This window comes from Lissotriton vulgaris, chromosome 4_1, assembly GCF_964263255.1.
Source record: "Lissotriton vulgaris chromosome 4_1, aLisVul1.2, whole genome shotgun sequence".
In the NCBI taxonomy this organism is placed as follows: domain Eukaryota; kingdom Metazoa; phylum Chordata; class Amphibia; order Caudata; family Salamandridae; genus Lissotriton; species Lissotriton vulgaris.
The window spans coordinates 1,132,408,192-1,132,427,822 of NC_141691.1; the positions used below are offsets into that span (position 1 = coordinate 1,132,408,192).

General features: G+C 41.4%; 1 protein-coding gene across 2 annotated transcripts in view; it reads left to right on the plus strand.

The window, feature by feature from the left end:
* The first annotated feature begins 14,177 nt into the window (after positions 1-14,177).
* Positions 14,178-19,631, plus strand: part of TMEM245 (transmembrane protein 245) — a 982,890-nt gene continuing 977,436 nt past the window's right edge. The window contains exon 1 of one of the 2 annotated variants that reach the window (XM_086965376.1): positions 14,178-14,880. In XM_086965376.1, coding sequence (XP_086821502.1) covers positions 14,290-14,880 — 591 coding nt within the window. In that variant the 5' untranslated portion in view covers positions 14,178-14,289. The remainder of the gene's footprint in view (positions 14,881-19,631) is intronic. The other variant, XM_086965377.1, reaches the window with a different exon arrangement.

The following is a 19,631-nucleotide window of genomic DNA, read 5'->3' on the forward strand; positions in this document are numbered from 1 at the left end:
TGCGCTGAACTAGAAGATTTTTTCCTTTTGTCCCTATCTTGTTTAGCCGATTAATCTGCTACCTGGCCTCAATGTTGCCCGCTAATATGTCACTGTGTACCTGTTGTATATATATCTCTACTTTTATCCCACAGCTATCTACCCATGTCTTCCGCAACTCGTATGTAAAGCGTTCTGATACCCTCTGGGGTCATGTTTGCGCTATACAAAACTTTAAATAAATAAATAAAACAAAGAATACTTATGCCACATGAGGAACTGGATACCACTATTTCTGAAGGAAAATGTAAGCAGTACTTCTCTGTATTTTGTGTGGGACACATTGAAAGCTGGGATCCAGGAGGAAACTGTCCAGTTTACCTTAACGCAAGAGAAGAAGGAAAAACAGAGAGTGCCGGAGTTATATAGCATGCTAGCACTCGAAGAGAAGAATTTAATAAGTGCTACCCAACAGGGAAAGAATACTTAAGAGGCTCAGATGGGGTTCATGATAGCCAAGGCGGCCATTAATGAGATCACGTGAGCAAAAATTGCAGATACATTTACAATCTGGAGGGAGCACACCTATGAGTGTAGCGAACAAGTAAGACATACTCTTGCCATAAGGGCAAAACAAAAGGGTGGCCAAAATGAAGTTAGAGAAATACGGGACCCGGTACAAAGTATTATTTCTGATCCGGCAGGAATAAGGCTGGTGTTTAAAAACGTTTATCAGGCATTATATCTTGAAACCAGCAAAGTGGAGTACATGGATTTTAGCAATTTTTTGGAACAAACTCCACTCCTGAAATTTAGTGAAGAAGAGCGGCAAGGTCTAGAGGGGAGTCCTGGCTGGGAAGAGATTTTAACCGCTATCTCCTCGCTGTCCGCTGGGAAGGCTGTTGGGGTCGATGGTATTCCCCCAGAATTCCAACAGGGTATTCGCGCCAGAATTAAAAGACCTCCTAATCAGATGATCACTCATACTTTTGAAGGAAGCTAAGATAGGGGTCTTTTTCTTTTTTTTTGAAACCTGGCAACTGAACTCTGGTCCTATTGGCCAATTACCCTGATTAATGGGGATTCTAAAATATATTCAAAGATTCTTGCTTCGCAACTGTCCTGTTATCAGTAATGTTGTAACCAGATGACAATATTGGTTTATACCAGGGAGAAGAACCACGGATCACATCAGACGGGTAATCATTCTATTTGATGCAGCCCAGGTGACAGGAGACCCCATGTCTTTGATCCTGCTGGATGCGGAGAATGCTTTTGATAGGCTCTCCTGGCACTATCTGTGGTCGGTAGAGAAGGTAAACATAGGCCCGCGTTTCGGCTAGCTATTAAAGCCCTTTACTTTAAGCCAGAAGCAAGGGTGTTAGTGGCAGGGGAGCTGTCAGAACCATTCGAGATCTCAAGGCGGCAAGACAGGGGTGTCCATGATCCCCACTCCTATTCGCCCTATATATTGACCCTTTTATTCGCAGACTCAAGCTAAATGTCAGCATTCCTCCAATGGTTTGTAGTGTCTGGGCACAGAAATGCTTGCTTATGCTGACGATATAGCCCTAGTTAAGCCCAATTCATCGCCAGCTCTAGTCGAGATAGAAAAGGAAGCGGGTGAGTTTGGGCGTATCTCTGGCTATATGCTAAATTGGGAAAAAAAATTAATCTTGGTCAATAATAAGATTACATTTCTATACCCCTGTGCTGACATGGTTTTTGGCTCTATTTTTGAGTGATGGTGACTTTAAGCTTGCTACCATCTTGAATCTCTATTCTTGCCTTGTGTTGGTCCTTTTAAGGCCTTTTTCCAGACCTAGAAGCATAAACTAGAGGATAGCTGCTTTATATGATGATAGATCCCTTATTCTTGACTCTAATCCATCTATTGCCTATTGGCTTTGACATAATTATGTGTCCTTTCTAAGTGTGAGCGGGAAATCCGTTACGCTCGCGGATTTTGCGGATTTTTGGGAAATCCGCGAATTTTGCGGATTTCCCGCAAAATCCGCAAAAAAAATCCGCGAACGTAACGGGTTCAAAAGTTGAACCCCCACTCATGCAACTATTTTACAATGGCGCCAGCAAGCTGCCAGGGCCGTTGTAAAATAGTTACAAAGTTAGCTTGCACAGGAACCACTAGATAAAACGAAGCAGGTGCTGCTTTATTTTATCTAAGTGCTTCCTGTGCAAGCTAACTTTGTAACTATTTTACAACGGCGCTGGCAGCTTGCTGGCGCCTTTGTAAAATAGTTGCATGGCTGGGCACAGGTCTGCAGCTCACTCAAGGGACCCCTGCGCCCTTCGGGGCGATTGCATAGTAACACACACATGGTCGCTCGAACTAGTTGATGCTCAAATTCAGTGACTCATTCATTAGCCCAAAAACAATCGTGAGCGTCGTCGAGGCTGGACAGGTGTGCCTTTTTCCCAAATCCACAGTGGAAAATCAGCTGTGATGCTGGATAGGCTTTGCATCCTTGACTTTCATGAGCGCAATACCCGTGCTGTTCCTGTGACCAGGAGCTTCTTTCTCTTCATCTGCTGAACTGATCTTTCTCTGACCTTTTATTTACACAAGAGGCACATACCCTACTGGGCACATTGTGTTCGTACGGGTTTCTGCAAGTTCGCACGCGTTTTGTACAATTTCGCAATTTGCGAAATTGTACAAAACCCTCGCGAACTTGCAGAAACCCGTGCGAACATAAAAAAAAATCCGCAAATTTGCGGGAATTCACGGATTTTGCGGATTGCGAGTTCGCAAATTCGCAAAATTCGCGAACGCGAGATTCGCAAAATTCGCCCATCCCTAGTCCTTTCATCATCCTATCTATAGTAGAGGGTGGATCCTGTAGTCCTGACTTTATATTACATATTGGTATGGTTTGTGTATGTACTCTGACAGAGCTAAGTGTTATTTCATCCTTCTCAAGTCTACAAGGCCCAGAACTAGAGAGACTCCATTTTGCTTTCTGTCCCTGCAGACTGAGATGCTTGCAGGGTAAAGGTAATGTTTTAGTTATGGGGTGTTGTTCGCTAGGGGAAAACCAGCCTAGACTGGTTCTTATCGGAAGAATGTGTTTGTCTCTTGGGCCCAGATGTAACATGCAGATGCGCACTGCGTTTGAGAGAGGAGCCCTGGAGCTGGCACAGGAATTCGGTGGGAGGCAGCCCTCTGTTGGAACTTTCCACTGGAGGAGAGCATTCCATATTAGCGAAGTGCAGAGGCGGAGTCAGTCAGTCGATGATTGGAGCAGAAAGAGTTGAGTTGGAGCAGAGGAGAGAAGAAGACACGGTGGATGCTTGGAACAGAGAGAAGTCAGTTTGTCAGTTAGTCAGTTTGTCTGTGAGACAGTTGGAGTCAGAGAAAGAAGAAGATGCTTGGAACAGGGAGAAGACAGACAGACAGTCAGTGAGCTGGAACCAGAGAGAGAAACCAGAAGCAGTTGTGAGCAGATGGTGTTTTGAACAGAGAGAAGTGAGATAATGTTTGGAACTGAAGGAAGCAGTCAGAAGCAGTTACTTATCAGAAGGAGTTGTGATCAGCTGGAGTCTGAAGTGATGTCTTTTGGAAGAGACTGAAGTTATATCGTGGATTAATCTGTGGGAGCAGCTGGAGCGAATTGGACATTGGAACTGAGATAATCAGACAGAGTGAAGAAGCTAGTGGAGCGAACGGTTATCAGAGCGGCAGAAACAAGTAGGCTGAAGCTGGAAGGTGGAGAGAGTTCGTGGGGGAGAGGAATCCAGTGCAGAGTGATCAGTGCAGATGCGTGTCCAAGAGTGCAGGGGAAGATCTAAGAAGAGCTAAGGCACAGACGAGAGAGGAGCCCAGATGACAGCTAGAGCAAGACTTCATACTCATTAGGTGATATCCTTCTTTACCTTTAAACATTAACCTTGTCCCTATTGTATTGCTAATCCTTTTTCTTTCAGCGGTGTGCAGTCTATTTACAGTCCCTGTTAGTTACATGTGGGTGTGCATTCTATTTACAGTCCCTGTTAGTTACATGTGGATGTGGTATAGTAATAAAGCTTTACAGAGACCCCGCAGATCTGTGTATGTGTCTTTTCCCATTTTACTTTTCAGGCTATGTGTTATAGTATAATGCTATTGTTGTTATTGTAATAAAGATACCCCAGTTCTTAGTGAACCAGTGTGCATGTGTTGTTCTTATGATAAAGCTAACCTTTCTTCTAACCAGATGCTGTATAGTAACTGATGGATCAAAAGGAAGTAGGAGCGCTTAAATCAGGGAATAACTTTTGCATACAGTGTGTGACTCTTATTCTTATATAGTGAAGGTATCCTGTTCTTCTAGTCAGGTGTTACTGCACAAACAGATGCTGCCCCTGATCAGGTAAGTAATAACTGAATAATTAGGGAGAGAGGAGCCCTTTAGCTAAGAGAATAAGTTATACACTATGTAATTCGGCCATTCCATAATATTATTGTACCTCTAGTGAATAGTGAGAGAAGCTGAATGGTATTTATAGGAAAGTGATCGTCGTTGGTAAGCGGCGTTAATGAGAACACCAGGGGGACACTGGTGCTCATGCCCGCAAGATTGCGGCTTGAAGTGTAAGTAAGAGAACACCAGGAGGGTCACTGGTGCATATACCCGCAAGATTGCGGCTTGAAGTGTAAGTGAGATAACACCAGGGAGGACACTGGTGCCTATACCCACAGGATCGTGGCTTGGGCGGGCACTGATTGTGGTCAGTGTGTAATGTACCTAATCAGAACTGCCCTAGGGTAGATTAGTCTGGGCCCATGTGGTCGCGAGACTATGAGGTATGAGTGTGGTGTAGGGCATGGATGTCCTTAGTAATCAGTGAGTATTCCTAGTAATCCCTATAGATGTAGTGGTGTTTCTGATGACATGAGCTTGTATATTGCGAGTTCCCCATCCTCAGGTAGGTACCCAGGTGTCTGGATAGATGGGTCCTGAGGAGGGAGGTGGTTACGTTTTGGCCGGGTTGGTGGTGCTCTGGTGAGCTGATCCTATCTGGTCTGAGAATCCGGTCATAACAACCCCGGTAAATTAACAATAAGTATATCCCAGACGTTTTCGGGATCAATACATCTTACGATGGGTAAATGTCTGCCCAATAAGCTGGGTCTTTTGTTTCCGTATGGGCGTAACATTGTTCCAAGAGATCAGGAACAAATTTGATATCACCCAGAAAGATTTATTTAAATACCTCCAGGTCAGGGACTTCCTATCCCGCAAGGGAGGGGGCCCTATTGGTTTTCAAAGGTGTGATCTGGCTGATGCACTGGAAGTTGGGCATAAACCCACCATCGGTTTTATTTACTCCCTGCTTAATAAGCAAACGAAAGATGATATAGGTAAACACTCCCTAAAGTGGCAAGAATGACTGGCTATCCCTGAATCCAGTTTTCGGTCATCCTTTTCTCTGGCTCAAACGCTGTTTTTATCTTCAAAGTTATTTCTACAGTATTATAAAACCTGTTTTAACCCCTTAAGTGCTGCGTCGGGGCGTTGGCCGACAGCAGCACTACCTCCCCAGTGCTGCGCATGACCATTGGACGTCCATTCAGCACTAGTTCCAATGGACAGCGCAGCACTGGGGAGGGATATTTGCGCTGCATCTATGAGGTTAATCTTTATCATACACCTAGCAGGATTTCCAAGTGGGGGGAAGGCAAAGGCACACAATGCCTCAGGTGTCAACTAAGAGGGGCTGACTTTGTACATATTTTTGCTACCTGCATGTTGATAACGTTAATCAAAAGCCAGATCACTGAATTTCTTAATAATAAATTAAATATTCAAGTATCCCTGATCCCCACTGTGATACTTCTGGTAGTTGCAATTGGAGAAAGATTGTTAAGAAGAAGGGAACAGGTTTTTTATCACTAAGTTTGTTTTTCGGTTATGCATTGCTTCGGCGTGGCTAGATAAGGACCCAACAGTTTTTCAACAATGGTTACCTCACAACCAGCCCTAGGATGCTTGTTTCCAGACCAGGGAGGACCCGGCTTGGCAGTTCGGGCTACTGCTGCCACGAGGAGCAGGGTCAAGACTGGTTTGCATATGGCTGGGCCCAAACTGAGGAGGCATAGTGAGCACAAAAAAGTGGATTTAACCCAGATCTCTGACTGAGAGTGAATGTTTAATTCATTCAGCATTCCGTCCATCATGTATTACCGCAGTACAGAATATGATAGTCAACAGTACCAGCATTATGCACATAGAGAAAGCCACTAAGTGTCTCAAAATGTTTATTACTATTCTATTTCCTAAGTTTCGTAAGCAGTTGCTAACAGTTAACAATCCGTTCCCTATCGAGTCCCAAAACAACAGAGAGAAAATGCCAATACTGATGCTATAATTCATATAACAATTATCAACCAGATAAAGATTACCATTCAAGACTGGGAGATGCTATTTAATAGCTGCTTTATTTTGCAAAACAAATTGGAAGGTACAATGAATTAGACCTTAGTGTATACTATCAATAAAAAAATGTGTGACAATAATGAAAAAGGTTTGAAGAATGGGGGAGTCAGGTCCTGGGACGTGGGGCTAGCTGGACCATTAATATAACTAAGTACACAGATTGCCAGCCACACACTTACTTAAATCCTCTATTTTTGAGGGAACAAACCATAAGAGACTTCCTGGTTCGTACGGGTATATCACTCAAACCCTTTTATTATTTATTTGTTTTTTGTCTTTTTTTTAAATATTGATGTATGAAAGGGACACCTTATCGTTTTGAAGTCTATTTTTCCTTTTTTGAACTGCCTACATTCAACTGTAGTTCATTGATTTATGATTGTCATCAAGTTTATACTTTTGACTCTGGTCTTTATGGAATTACGGATGATTTTTTTCTTCGTAGTATGAATATTTGAGTGTATATATATCAGAGCAATTCACTTTGTATAATACAACTAATTATGTGCATGTGTTTGTGTTGTAAATAATCGCGAATTGTAAATAATTGTATATAAGGTGTACAAAACGATAAGGTGTCCCTTTCATACATCAATATTTAAAAAAAAGACAAAAAACAAATAAATAATAAAAGGGTTTGAGTGATATACCCGTACGAACCAGGAAGTCTCTTATGGTTTGTTCCCTCAAAAATAGAGGATTTAAGTACGTGTGTGGCTGGCAATCTGTGTACTTAATAATGAAAAAGGGACACAGAACAAGGTAAAATATCAACCATACAGTCATAAATCTAACATGTCACAGTCATACCACAAACATTCATACATTCATGCTAGAATACTTCACACAGACTGGGGAATTGATACACAAGTGGGGGAAGTAATAGGTCTGCTATACACTTGAAAAGAAATCAAATCAAAGCAATACACTCCTTAGGGTCAAATTAGATCAGCTTTTCAAATTATTTACAGAAATGGGTGTAAAATTGTCAGAACTAGTGTAACACAGTATAACACTAGGACAGCCAAAAGCAGACCAAAGGGGAGGGGGCCCCCTCCCCTTTGGTGTATAGCAGACCTATTACTTCCCCCACTGGTGTATCAATTCCCCAGTCTGTGGGAAGTATTCTAGCATGACTGTATGAATGTTTGTGGTATGACTGAGACATGTTTGATTTATGACTGTATGGTTGATATTTTACCTTGTTTTGTGTCCCTTTTTCATTATTGTCACAAAAAATGTTATTGATAGTATACACTAAGGTCTAATTCATTGTACCTTCCAATTTGTTTTGCAAAATAAAGCAGCTATTAAATAGCATCTCCCAGTCTTGAATGGTAATCTTTATCTAGTTGAAAATTGTTATATGAATTATAGCATCAGTATTGGCATTTTCTCTCTGTTGTTTTGGTTATCAGGCTCAGCCTTCCTGATTAGAGCCAGCCCTAGTTGTTTCTAGCTATCGAGTCCCAGGCGCCATCAATCTTTAACCTTTCAAGTCTTTGTTTAAATCTAAAGCAAGTCTATTCTGCATCACCATAGATCTTGTTGAGATCATTTCAGTATCTACAACTAAAAATCTTCCAGCTGTACTTGTAGCTAGTCAAGATGTTTTTCTAATTTTATTAGAATTTAGTACTACTCTTACAGAAGGTATTAAAATACCCAAATATCTCCCACTATCTCATTTGCACTCACACTTCTTTTCAATCTCACATGCAGCTCCTTGCTTGCATCCTCAATTCATTCTGTGTGATAGATTTTTGGGAAAACAATTCCCATATTAAAAGTTCCATACCATTTTCTTGCCAACCTATAAAAAGCATTTTTCCCACAGATGTAATATACTCCAGGAAACACAGGATCCACTCATTCTAAATACCGTCCCCAATTTTCATACATTTCAAGCATATGCTCACATTCATTAGTATCTACAAAATTTGAGTTAGTAAAACACTTTTTTCTATATATACAATATTTCCCTTTACATTACCAGCCTAAAGCTAAAGCAGCCATATTTCCTACTATTCTATGTTCTTCCGCTGTTAATTCCCAAGGGGTTCGTTTTGAATGAGCAGGAGCTTTGATTGTTACATGTCTACATCTGTCTTCTATTCAATCTATAAATGTCTTTTTTGCTTCTTCTAAAATGCAAGTTAGATTATTTCTATGCAAATAAGACATTTCCAATGACTGAGCTGGTCTAAATAAATAGCCCATTGTCTCATATAATGATGCTTCAGGATGAGGATTTAAGTGTTTCATCACAGGGATTTCAAACAAAACCAGATCATAGCTTGAATAATAATAGTGAAAGTGATCAGTACCATAAAATAAACTGGTTAATAAGCTGCAAGAAACACCATAGTTAAAGGAATGTCATGTAGGTAACACTCTCAGCAACTGATACAGGTAATTGCACAAATACGTACCAATCACTAGCATCCATTGTGTCACTATAATCACATAGTACCCTACTATATACTTTCAGTGAATGATCAGTTATGGAAGAATCTAGATGTAAAGTTTTTTGATCAAATGCAATGTAATTAGTACTAGTAGTTGATGTAGTTTTGAAAGGAATTGTAAACTTGGATTCTTCTACAGGTATATAATGTGGCAAATTTTAAATAATAAGTGAAGCAACTAACAGTAGGGCAGCAAAAAAAAATACTCCTGCATATAAATGTTTGCATCTAAGAAAGATTACAGTGGTCGACTCCTCAGAAATCAGACCGTTTTGCGTCAAAATATGAGCAGCAATTGGTTTGAGCAATTCATCAAAGTTCAACAAAAAACACCAAGGGAAAGTTCAAGCGTTCCTTGTCAGGATGAATAATTATGCAGATCAGCTTTGTTGATGAGTATATTCAAAATAGATTGAGTCAATAGTTAATTCAATGGTACACCAAGTTCAAATCTCAACTCCACAACAAAGTTTGATTCGAAGAGGTTCAGGTAGACTCAAATTGTTATAGCAAATGTTATAAAATGCTCTCTCCCAGTCATTGACTGCCAGATAAATCGATTCAGGAGAGGAGCACTTTTGAGTAGGTACATTTGCTCTTTTTGATCTCCTCACAGCTGAACGTTCATCATTGCTGTCACTCAGGTCAGACTATTCAGAACTCTCAAGAATGGTTTGAGGCACTTGCACTTCAGTTAGACAACGTTTTAGTATGTCTTGGTTTCTTTAGCAACAGTCTTTGGGTGCTACTCACTTTCCCACTGCACTAGGCCCTTTGTTAATGTCTGTTTCCCTCGCAGTTAACTCTACTGGCAGTGACCCTTTGGTACAATAGTTGACTCTCTCGGCCCTTGTCTAGGCCAAACGTCTGCTTGCTGGTCCCCAACAGCTTGACTAACCTGTTCCCTCTATTTCACTGTAGCCATCGGCACATCAGGGACAAAGGACTTCACGACTGTGTGCTGCATGCACACAGTTCATGTGACCTTCACACTTCACAGTACTAGTGGTTACCAGGATCACCTGGCAAGGACCACTCTGAGGTTCCAAGCATGCCTTCTTTACGTGCCTCTTCACCATTACCCTGTCGCCTGGACTGAGGCCATTGTACTGCTCCTGTTGAGACATTTGCAGCCACTTCGACCTGGTGAGACACAGAAAGCACTACATCAGCAACACCTTTGCAGTAGTCCAATATTAAATCATCTATGATGTTCACTAGAGCGTTCTCAGGCACAGTTGGCAGTCTCATCACTATCCCCATGATTATCTCATGAGCCAAAATCCTGTCTGAAGTACTTTTCAAACTCATCATCACAAGAGGAAATGCATCGGCCATTTCAGCGACGTTGAAGCACACACATTCGCCAATCTGGATTTCAATGTGCCGTTTATCTGCTCCACCAGCCCAGAAGCCTCTGGGCGGTAACTGCAATAGAGCTTCTGCTCAACTTGTAATTCTGCAAATAACATCTTCAGGACCTCATTATTAAAATGAGTTCCTCAGTCTGACTCAAGAGAAGTCAGGAATCCAAACCGCAAAATCAACTCTCTCAACAACATTTTGGCTACTTTGAAAGTGTAATTTCTCCATGTTGGGTAGGCTTCCACCCATTTTGAGAAAATACAAATAATTACCGAAACATATCTGAGACCGTACTAATGTGCATCTCAATAAAATTCATCTGCATTCGGTTAAAGGGACATCTTGATTTCCCTACATGACTCATTTTGACTTGCGGTTTTCTTCAAGGATATTGTTGTTGACATACTTCACATCCGTGACACAAATTTCCAGCAATCAATCTGAATCTGAGATTAAATCACATTTGTCTGAAGTGATGCATCATTGCATCTCTCCCTACATGTGTGGGACCATGAAAATGTCTTGCCATAGGTGGTAACAAATTATTCGATAACATCGGTCTGCCATCGATATAAAGCTACATATCATCTTCTCTTTTAGTACATCCAGCTCTTATCCAACCATGTTGTTCAGCTTCTGTTACTTCTTTCTCCCAAGTATCAAGTATCAACAGCAGTTAATAACAAGCTGCAATTTGTGACATCTGATGTTTCATTGGCCAAGTCCTCATTAAAGGTATGTGCATTCACAGCACAATATTTGGCAATTTCATCTGCGTATCTATTGACAACAGTCACGTAGTCACTACCTTGTCTATGGGTAACACACTTAACTGCTGTAATTTGGGCAGGCTATTATAAGGACTGAAAAAGCATTCTTATTCTTTCTCAGTTGCGAATAGGCGAGCCAGAGGAAGTCATGAACCTACATTGTGACCACAATCGCCAAAGTCATATACGACTCCAAAGCCGTACTGACTATCGATGAAGATTATCACCATGAGTTGTTCAGAAACGCTGCAAGCCGTCGTCAAGGAAACCAATACCGCACTTGCGCTGAATACACTCCTTGCAACTATGAAGCTTCAACATCTGCAACAGTACAAGTAGCATATGCAGCCTTCAGATTTCTTTCATGATCTTGCAAATAAGAGCCATCAACAAACAACACATGATCTAATTCAAGCAACGATACATCTTGTATGTCAGGGCTTGGCTTGGTACACAGTTCAGTCACATCAAGACAATCATGCTCAACTTCATCAATCACAGGTTCATTTCCAGGAAGATGCAACAGAGTAAATGGATTTAGAATTGTACACCTTTTAAGGGTAACGTTCTGTACACCCAAATGAATCTGCTCATTTTTAGTGAGTCAGCTTTTATTGAGGTACTGTGTTAGAGTACGAGTTAACAGCACTTCAGCTGAATGGGGCACAAACACGTTCGATAATCACAACTAATACCAGTGTGACTCCTTATGACGTATTCAAACAATTCCAGTGAGGCTTTACACCAACCAACCAATCACAGCGAGGCACACTGTGATGTCAATCTTGCTTTAGCTTCTAGCGAAAAGACTGTATGTGCTGAGCACAGACATAGGTTTTGTGTTTACAGGTGACAGTGAGTCACATACTAATGGGCATTGGTTCCCTTGAGATGTGTCCCATTTCAAGTTTGGTTTATGTATTTGTCTGTGGGTGAGGTGGGAGGGCACCGGGGCATCTTTATCTATGGTACAAGTAAGTGATGGTTCCCGGTTTCATAACTGTTTCACAAGCTAGCAGTCCCTTGCCAGAAAGTGCCCATGCCCTCTGTAAAAAGAGTTCTAGACTACTATACACATGATTTTGCACAGCAGCTACCTGTGGAGTTTTCATGTCATTTTCTCTATAAATTGTGCAGTCCTCTGATGTGGGCAAAGAAAGTGCGCATGACATGCCTGGGATAGTGTTGAATATGACATCTCCCATCATTATTTTACCAAAGGTCCTTCCAAGTTGCGCAATGTGGAAAGAGACCAGAGACACACAGAGAGTCATAGAGTCATGGCCTGGGGAGTTACTATTAAAGAGCCAGTCAGGGCTAGATACATTTGAGCAAGAAATTAAACAAGAGCACAGCAGACGAGTCAAGTCAATTTTATTGTATAAAATTATTAAAAATTATTACAAAATGCATTTAGATCATCATAGGACATAAAACACCTTTTTAATATGGGCAAATAGAACTGTTTGTCAAATGGCAAAGTAAATGTCATATATTTCAGTTTGGTGGTATGATTCCAAGGTCAGCTTGCTGTAAGAGAGATTGGGCTTTCATCATATATTTGACCCCTCTGCAGGCCAACATAGGACATGATCCATCTAGCCATCGGATTACGGCTTGCCTACAAGTCCGAATGTTCAATTTGTTAAAAATGTTCTTTAAAAGCCGTCTCCTCAAGTCCTTAAGTGCAGGGCACACACATAGTAAGTGCGTTAATGTTTCATTTCGGTATCCACATAGACGACAATGGGGGTCGGTGTGACAATTTTTCCAGGTTGGTAACAAGTCCTTTGAGAACTGTAGTCCTAGTCGATGTTTTATGTATCTTTGTTTTAACGAACTATTAAAGTGGTTTTCTAGGTAGGTCTGTGGTTTTATCCCGGAATATGAATTTATCACGGTCCACCCGTGTCGTCTTTTTGCGGTATTTATTTTGTCTTCAAGGTAGGATTCCCATTTGACCGCATTGTTTGCAATTTTGTCAAAAGTGTATCTATCTGGCCTCGTGTCCCACGTTTCTTTAATTCCTATACAGGTCAGGGATTGAGACAGGTAGCCTCCCCAACTGTTTGGAACGTGCTGTTTCTGCTGGGTGTCGATTTCTTTCCAGCACAGGTTGTCCAATGAATCGTCTTCCGACATGCGTATTTTATGGCAGAGTTTCACAGCAGACGAGTCGAGGAAGCAGGTGTTTCCATAAAACAGTATAAGTCCCCAGCATCAGCCCAACATCCTGTGATTCTGGGGAAATCACTTAATCTTCTCATGGCTAGCAAAAAAACCCTAGCAACACAAAGGTAAATGCTGGTGAGGTAGGGGGATGGGTAAGCAATGAAGCAATGATACTAACGAGGGCAAATTCAGAACCAGGAACAACATGGGAGATGAGGGGCTGTGTTCAGTGTTAATTTCGGCAGCCGCGCATAACAAAAGAAATGAGTAGCTGCCATTCTGGAACCTGAAGGTGCCTCGCGCAGGAAAGCATGACATGTCTGCAGTAATAAAGAAAATAGTGCTCACAGATTAAATAAACGCACTGTGTCACAGCACAAATAAAAAGTCCAGTACTCATGGGAGGTTACAAATGCAGACAAGGCGTTACTAAGAAGCCTATTAATAATTCAGAATCAACCATTTTGAAACAACAGTAACTGGAGCTAATTGAAAAGCTGGGCATGGAACTTAAAGTCCCCGCCTCCTGAATACAGAATGCCTCGCACAGCAGCGCATGCGCTGCCCAGGCTCGACCTAAACACATAAGGGAAGAGACAACACAAGCGCCGGGGCAGCGAAGGCATTTTGCTAACATGAAGCTAGAGCACAACAGTTGATCCGTTACGACAGCTACAAATAGGGTAGCCATCTTGGGATGGTCTACACTCGTGTTCAAAAGTACCAAAAATTAGTCAATACTTACAAAGTGCGCTTATGAATCGGTACGCTATAAAAACTATTCGCCGAATTACCTCAGAAACATAATTACTGCAACATTTTTCTAAACAAAATAATACAATTTAAAGAGAAACTTAAATATTGAAAACAGTGTATGGGAAAAAATAAAACAAATGTGCCCTGTGTCTTGAAAAATATCTTTAAAATGTTTCATTCCTTAGTGTTTAAGTTTAAAATAAGTCGGGTTTGATCACTTTAATATGGCCGAAGAGCTGCTGCATGTGTATGACAGTCGGCTCGTTATTCTGTCATGCTGGTGTCTGCCCATCCTCTAGCGAGTAGTAGAGTGCAACTCCCGAGCTGTCAGTGTAAGCAGACATGGCTGAAGATGGGGGCCAGCCAGATGTGGCGGGCAGCTCCAGCCTAGGACCCCCGTCCCCTCCCAGGACCCCCAGCCGTACTTTGCCTCCGCGGCGACCAGAGCTGCCTCTGGGACAGGCAGCCTGGGCTGCCCCGCCGCTCAAGTTTGACAAGAACATTAAGCAAGCTTTCTACAATACTGGTGCGCTCATCTTCGTGGCTATCTGTTGCGGAGCCGCGGTGCTGGTGTACTTTATCTTGGAGGCTTTTCTACGACCGCTGCTCTGGGCTGTGCTCTGCGGCACCTTCCTGCACCCCTTCCAGCGCTCGCTGGCGCGCGGGGGGCGTCGCTGGCTGGGTGGCTTGCGGGAGGCGCGCGCCCCGGTGCTGCTGGCTGCACTCCTTGCGCCGTTCAGTTTCGCCAACGCCACGCTGGAAGCAGCAGGTGAACAGGTTACACGAAGGTTGCGTGTGATTCTGCCCTTGGCGGCAGGGGCACCATTGCTCTATCTGCTCTACTGCACAGCCACCTTCCTGGGCGTACGGACTCTTTTAGCGAACACGGCGGCGCTCATATGCTGTGCACTTGAATATTTCAACACGCTCTGGGTGAGTATATACCAACCCTTCCTTACGCGTTGACACAGACCCTTTTACCTCATTGCTCTCCTTTAGCCACTGAGCACCTTCTTTCGCCCCTTCTACACCCTGTTCCTGACAGTCACACCATCATTCTTATTGTCATAGTACCATTCACTGGTAGGTGCTTGAACACCCTCCAACTTCTAGCAGAGCTAGACCCGGTTTGCATTCTTTCATTCTTTGTGTACGGCTGAAGCTCAACAATTTGTGCAGGTCTTAATTTTGTTGGTACCTTCTCACCCGGAGACTGTTGAAAAGTATATATTTCTTTTCTCAGCTGTTTCCTCCTAAAACCCTGGTGTAAATGTAGAAGTTTTACTTCACAGATTATTACTGCGGCCTCAAACTGCAAGTTTTAGTGGCTGTTGAAGGAGCAGTGGTTATGTGGCTAGCTCCATGTGTAGTGGCCTATTGCTATGAATCTGTAGTATGTTTGGATACCTAATTGTGTGTTACTTTAGAGAATGAGCAATGATATAATACTGTCCCTTGGCTGAGTCTGACATTAGGTATAGTACTTGTTTCTTACCAAAAATAGTTGTTAAATTTGTGGATCACTTGTGGCGGAGGTGTTGTGTCTGTGTGATGAGAGAAAGTGCAAAGACTTCAGTTCGTTCTGTTAAAGAGCTTTGTGAGAGTTGTTAGTCATAGGGCTTTGTCTTGAGAGTGGCAAGGGAGAAAAGATCTTCCCAAGAAGCTATAGTCCGAAAATGGTTCATCAGTGGAACCAGACTTTGGGTAGGTCGGCATTAGGCTGCTTTTAGTCATCAATGGAGAGATTCCTCAAGGTTCGTTTGCTCCATACCATCTCTGTACCCTATGACCGATGCTACAGCTGAAGTGAAGTCTTTGGAATCCGAGATTCAGTTTGCACAGCAGTAAGTGGATGGTCAATAGTGGAACACAAACCTTCGAGATATAAACTCCACTGGGTTTTGTAGGGCACAGGCAGATCCTTGCTCCATTAGGCCTTGCTGTTTATATAGCTCACATCCAGGTACCAAGCCTCACTTGTAGTCCAGAAAACAGCTATGCCCTCCAGATAGTTGATTTTTCCACATGGAACACCAGATTGCAAACCACCTGAGCTTGCTTACTTGAACTCTAACATTCCTTCACAACTCCTAGGTCAGGTGATAAAAACCCTTGAATCCGATGCTGAGCACTGGGATCACTAGTCTCGAGCGAGGAGACTGAGACAGTGGGGTACTACATTTCCAGAGTGATTATGGGCTGCTGGAATGTGATTTAAATGTGAGGACAAGTGTTTCTGTGATGGTTTATGACTATATACAAGCAAGGTTTCATAATTACAGGGGTGTTAAATGGTAGGCCCAACATTATAGGATGAAGCCATATGCTGTCACTTTTTATCAGAAGGGGTCAATCCACAGCACTAGTATAGCACAAAGTGAATACAAAACTGAGCCAAAAATATTTACTAAAAGCCTTTCATGTGATCTTTTTATCATTAGATTTATTGAGTGAATATAATTAAAGTTACATTTAAAGTGTACCCAGAAAAAATAATGCATGACAGAAAATCAATTGTAAGTTCTCGGTATACAAATTGTACAAAAAAAAAAAATTATCTATTTTAAACCAACATTATCAAATAACTATGTCACTTAAAATAAGTAACCAACGCTTTGCATGACAAAACACATGTTGTGCACAAAGGAGAAGCCCATACATTTTGCACTTGAGGGTCATAAATCTGCCTTTGTTTGTTATACACACTACACTGGTTGAAAGAGAAGTGTGCACTGCTGCAGCAGGTTTTCGTGTCTCTTGTTCTCATTCTAAGATTTTTCAGACTCTTCGCACTCCTAGCTTGTGACTGACACTGCTCGTGACTTCTAAGAGACTGGCCTGCCTAGAAATCAGATATACAGAATTTCACCCAACTCTGGAAATACCAAAAAAACAAAACAAAAAATCAACAGGTCCACAATGATTGTAAAAACGAGTAGAAGATAGAAGAGATAGACTTAATGTTCGAAACATATGTGTTTTGTGATGACTAATTAACAATAACTGCATTCATAAATATCTTACCGTCCCAAATAGTAGGATGGGGTTGAGTAGTCCGAGAAAATTAGGCATCCCCACTATTAAGCAAAATTCATTCTTCATTCGATTATTTCATTATGAGATCAAAATACAGTCATATCTGATAAATAGCAATTTTATTGATAGAAGAGAATGCCCTATAAATAACAGGTTATTGTACGATATCTGCACTGGTAGGGTATCGCTATACATTTTGTATAGTGAGAGTTGATTTTTGCATCAGTCACCTCCATAGTGTCAATTCTGTAAGGTAAAAATTTTTATAAAGACAACGAATAAAGGACTAATTGTAGTTCTGTTCACACAGTAGTATGAGTTAGATGGTCTTGCCGATGTACTCTGAATAATATCAGACGTCAGTATTGACGAAACACGACTGGGCCCATACAGTTGCTAGTTTCCATCTACCTGCTAATTTTACCACAGAGGCATTATTCCTCTGACGGATCTTTCTTCGTCATAGTAAGGGGTGAAAATCTAGGATAACCCACTGCTGGCCTACCCAATGAGGACCATTAATTGGTAGCCAACTCCCAAGCAGAGGTTTCAAATAAAGAACATTACATTGAGAAATAAATAAATCACAACAGATCTTCGAAATACATTTGTTATTGTATTAGAGATTCAAAATGATGATGCAAGTAACATGTTTAGCAAATTTGTCGTGCATACTAAAGCATGCAGTAAAAATCCAAAAGTAGTCCAATTAAATCAAAGAATGGTTTCAAAGTAAAAGGATAGTTCAATTAGAATTCTCTCAAAGGGACACAGGAATCAAGTTAAAGTCTGCATGGGGAGAGTCCACGGGCAAAGGGGAATGGGGCACAAATCAGAAAATTCAAGCCTGGACTCTCACCAAGAAAGCTCCAAATATTCCAGCAAACCAATGCGTCGGCATAAGGAAATGGCAAGGGCATGATAGTTTGGCAAGCAGGCAATAGTCAAGAAAGTGACGGAACAGTGGCAACAGCCACAATTCAAAAGAGTCCTCAGGAATCTAAAACATGTGTGTGCAGAGAATGGCAAATAATTCAGCAAAGAAATGTCTAAGAAAAAATTGTCTGACTCCTCCTGAGTCCAATAGTCTTTAAAGTGCATACTTGTAACCATGACATCCTCGTCTGTCCATACTGGTGCAATTTCCCCATGCGACCTTCCTTCCGTTTACCAGGTTCAAATTGATACTCCAGCTTATTTCCCCATGCGAATAATTAGAAACAACAGTACATTTTATCCTTACAGGTTTGTTGACAAAACATCTTTAACCACGTTGCTGTCCATGAATGTGATCCAAAGGTTAGGTTCTCACGAAATCTACACAAAGAAGAATTAAGAAAAGTGTCTGGTTTGTCTTAACCCCTTCGAGGCTATTGACGAGCTGGGCTCGTCATCGCGCTTACCTGTCCTGCGCGGATGACAAGGCCAGCTCGTCACGTAACGCGGTAATTTTGAATTTGCCGCGCACAGCGGGAAAAGCCGCCGCAGCGATGCGGTTAAAGAATGTGGTGTGGTCAGAACAAATAAGCAACATTTGAAATGTATCCAAGTTCGTTGCATCATGCCATGGAAAAACATGCCATTTAGTGTAAAACGCCAAATGTATGTTAAAAGCATTATAAAACCATTCAAAATAGATCATATATACGTGTTCTGTAATGTTTTTCAGTGATAAAATGTGCAACCGTCATTATGGCCTACTACTACATTATGAAAGTAGCAGAGTGTAAAATATATTTTTTTAAATCCTTAGACTAAGATAGGTTGCATACATCCAGAACCTATATAATATTAGACATTTATATTAAAAACTTCAGACCTCCCACATGTAACACCAATTTAGTGTGGTCAAGTCACTCTGCAATAAATGCAGTCTTCATGGCTCATTTTCATAACATCTTTTCTAGAAATATAAGGGAATTAGTTATGAAATCATCTCAAAATCACTATGTTTTATGAATTGTACGATTCTCTAACTAATCAAGCACACTTTTATGGTGCTGGATGGTTCACCTTAACTCACTTTCAGTATTGTTTTCCACACGTGTGCAAGGTGCACATTTAAACCTCATTGTCGTTTTCTCTGGTTTTGTCTTAATCAGAATAATCAGTATTTTCACTCTAACAATCCCCCTTTTGATGGGGAATCACCACATTCCTCAGATCAGACCATCACAGATTGCAGTTTGATTGTCTTAAGCCTTTTTTCTAGACTCCTCTGGAATTTTCATTTTGTCATAATATTTACATTGTTAATTTTCTGTTTCAAGATGAGATCTTGTTTTTTTCACTCCTCGTTTGTTAGTGCCTTTATAGTTACAGAGTTTGGTAGCTAATATTTTCATCAATGCGCAAAGAGATCGCCACTAATGGTCTTAAGAGAGAAATCACTAGTTCATTACCTAAGTTACCTAACCAGTTACTAACCGTTGTTGTCTTCTCCCTATCACTTCCCAGGCACCTTCATTTTTCAACTCTCTTAAGCCTGTATTTAAGTTAGCAATATTTGTAATATATTTTTCTAAGTCTCTGTTCTTGTCTGATATGTGAGTACAAAATTGTTGAACTTTTAACAACTGAGAGACTCCGCTCTCCTTCACAAGAAGAATGTCAAAGGCAAGTTGATTTTGCATCATCATCGATCTTAT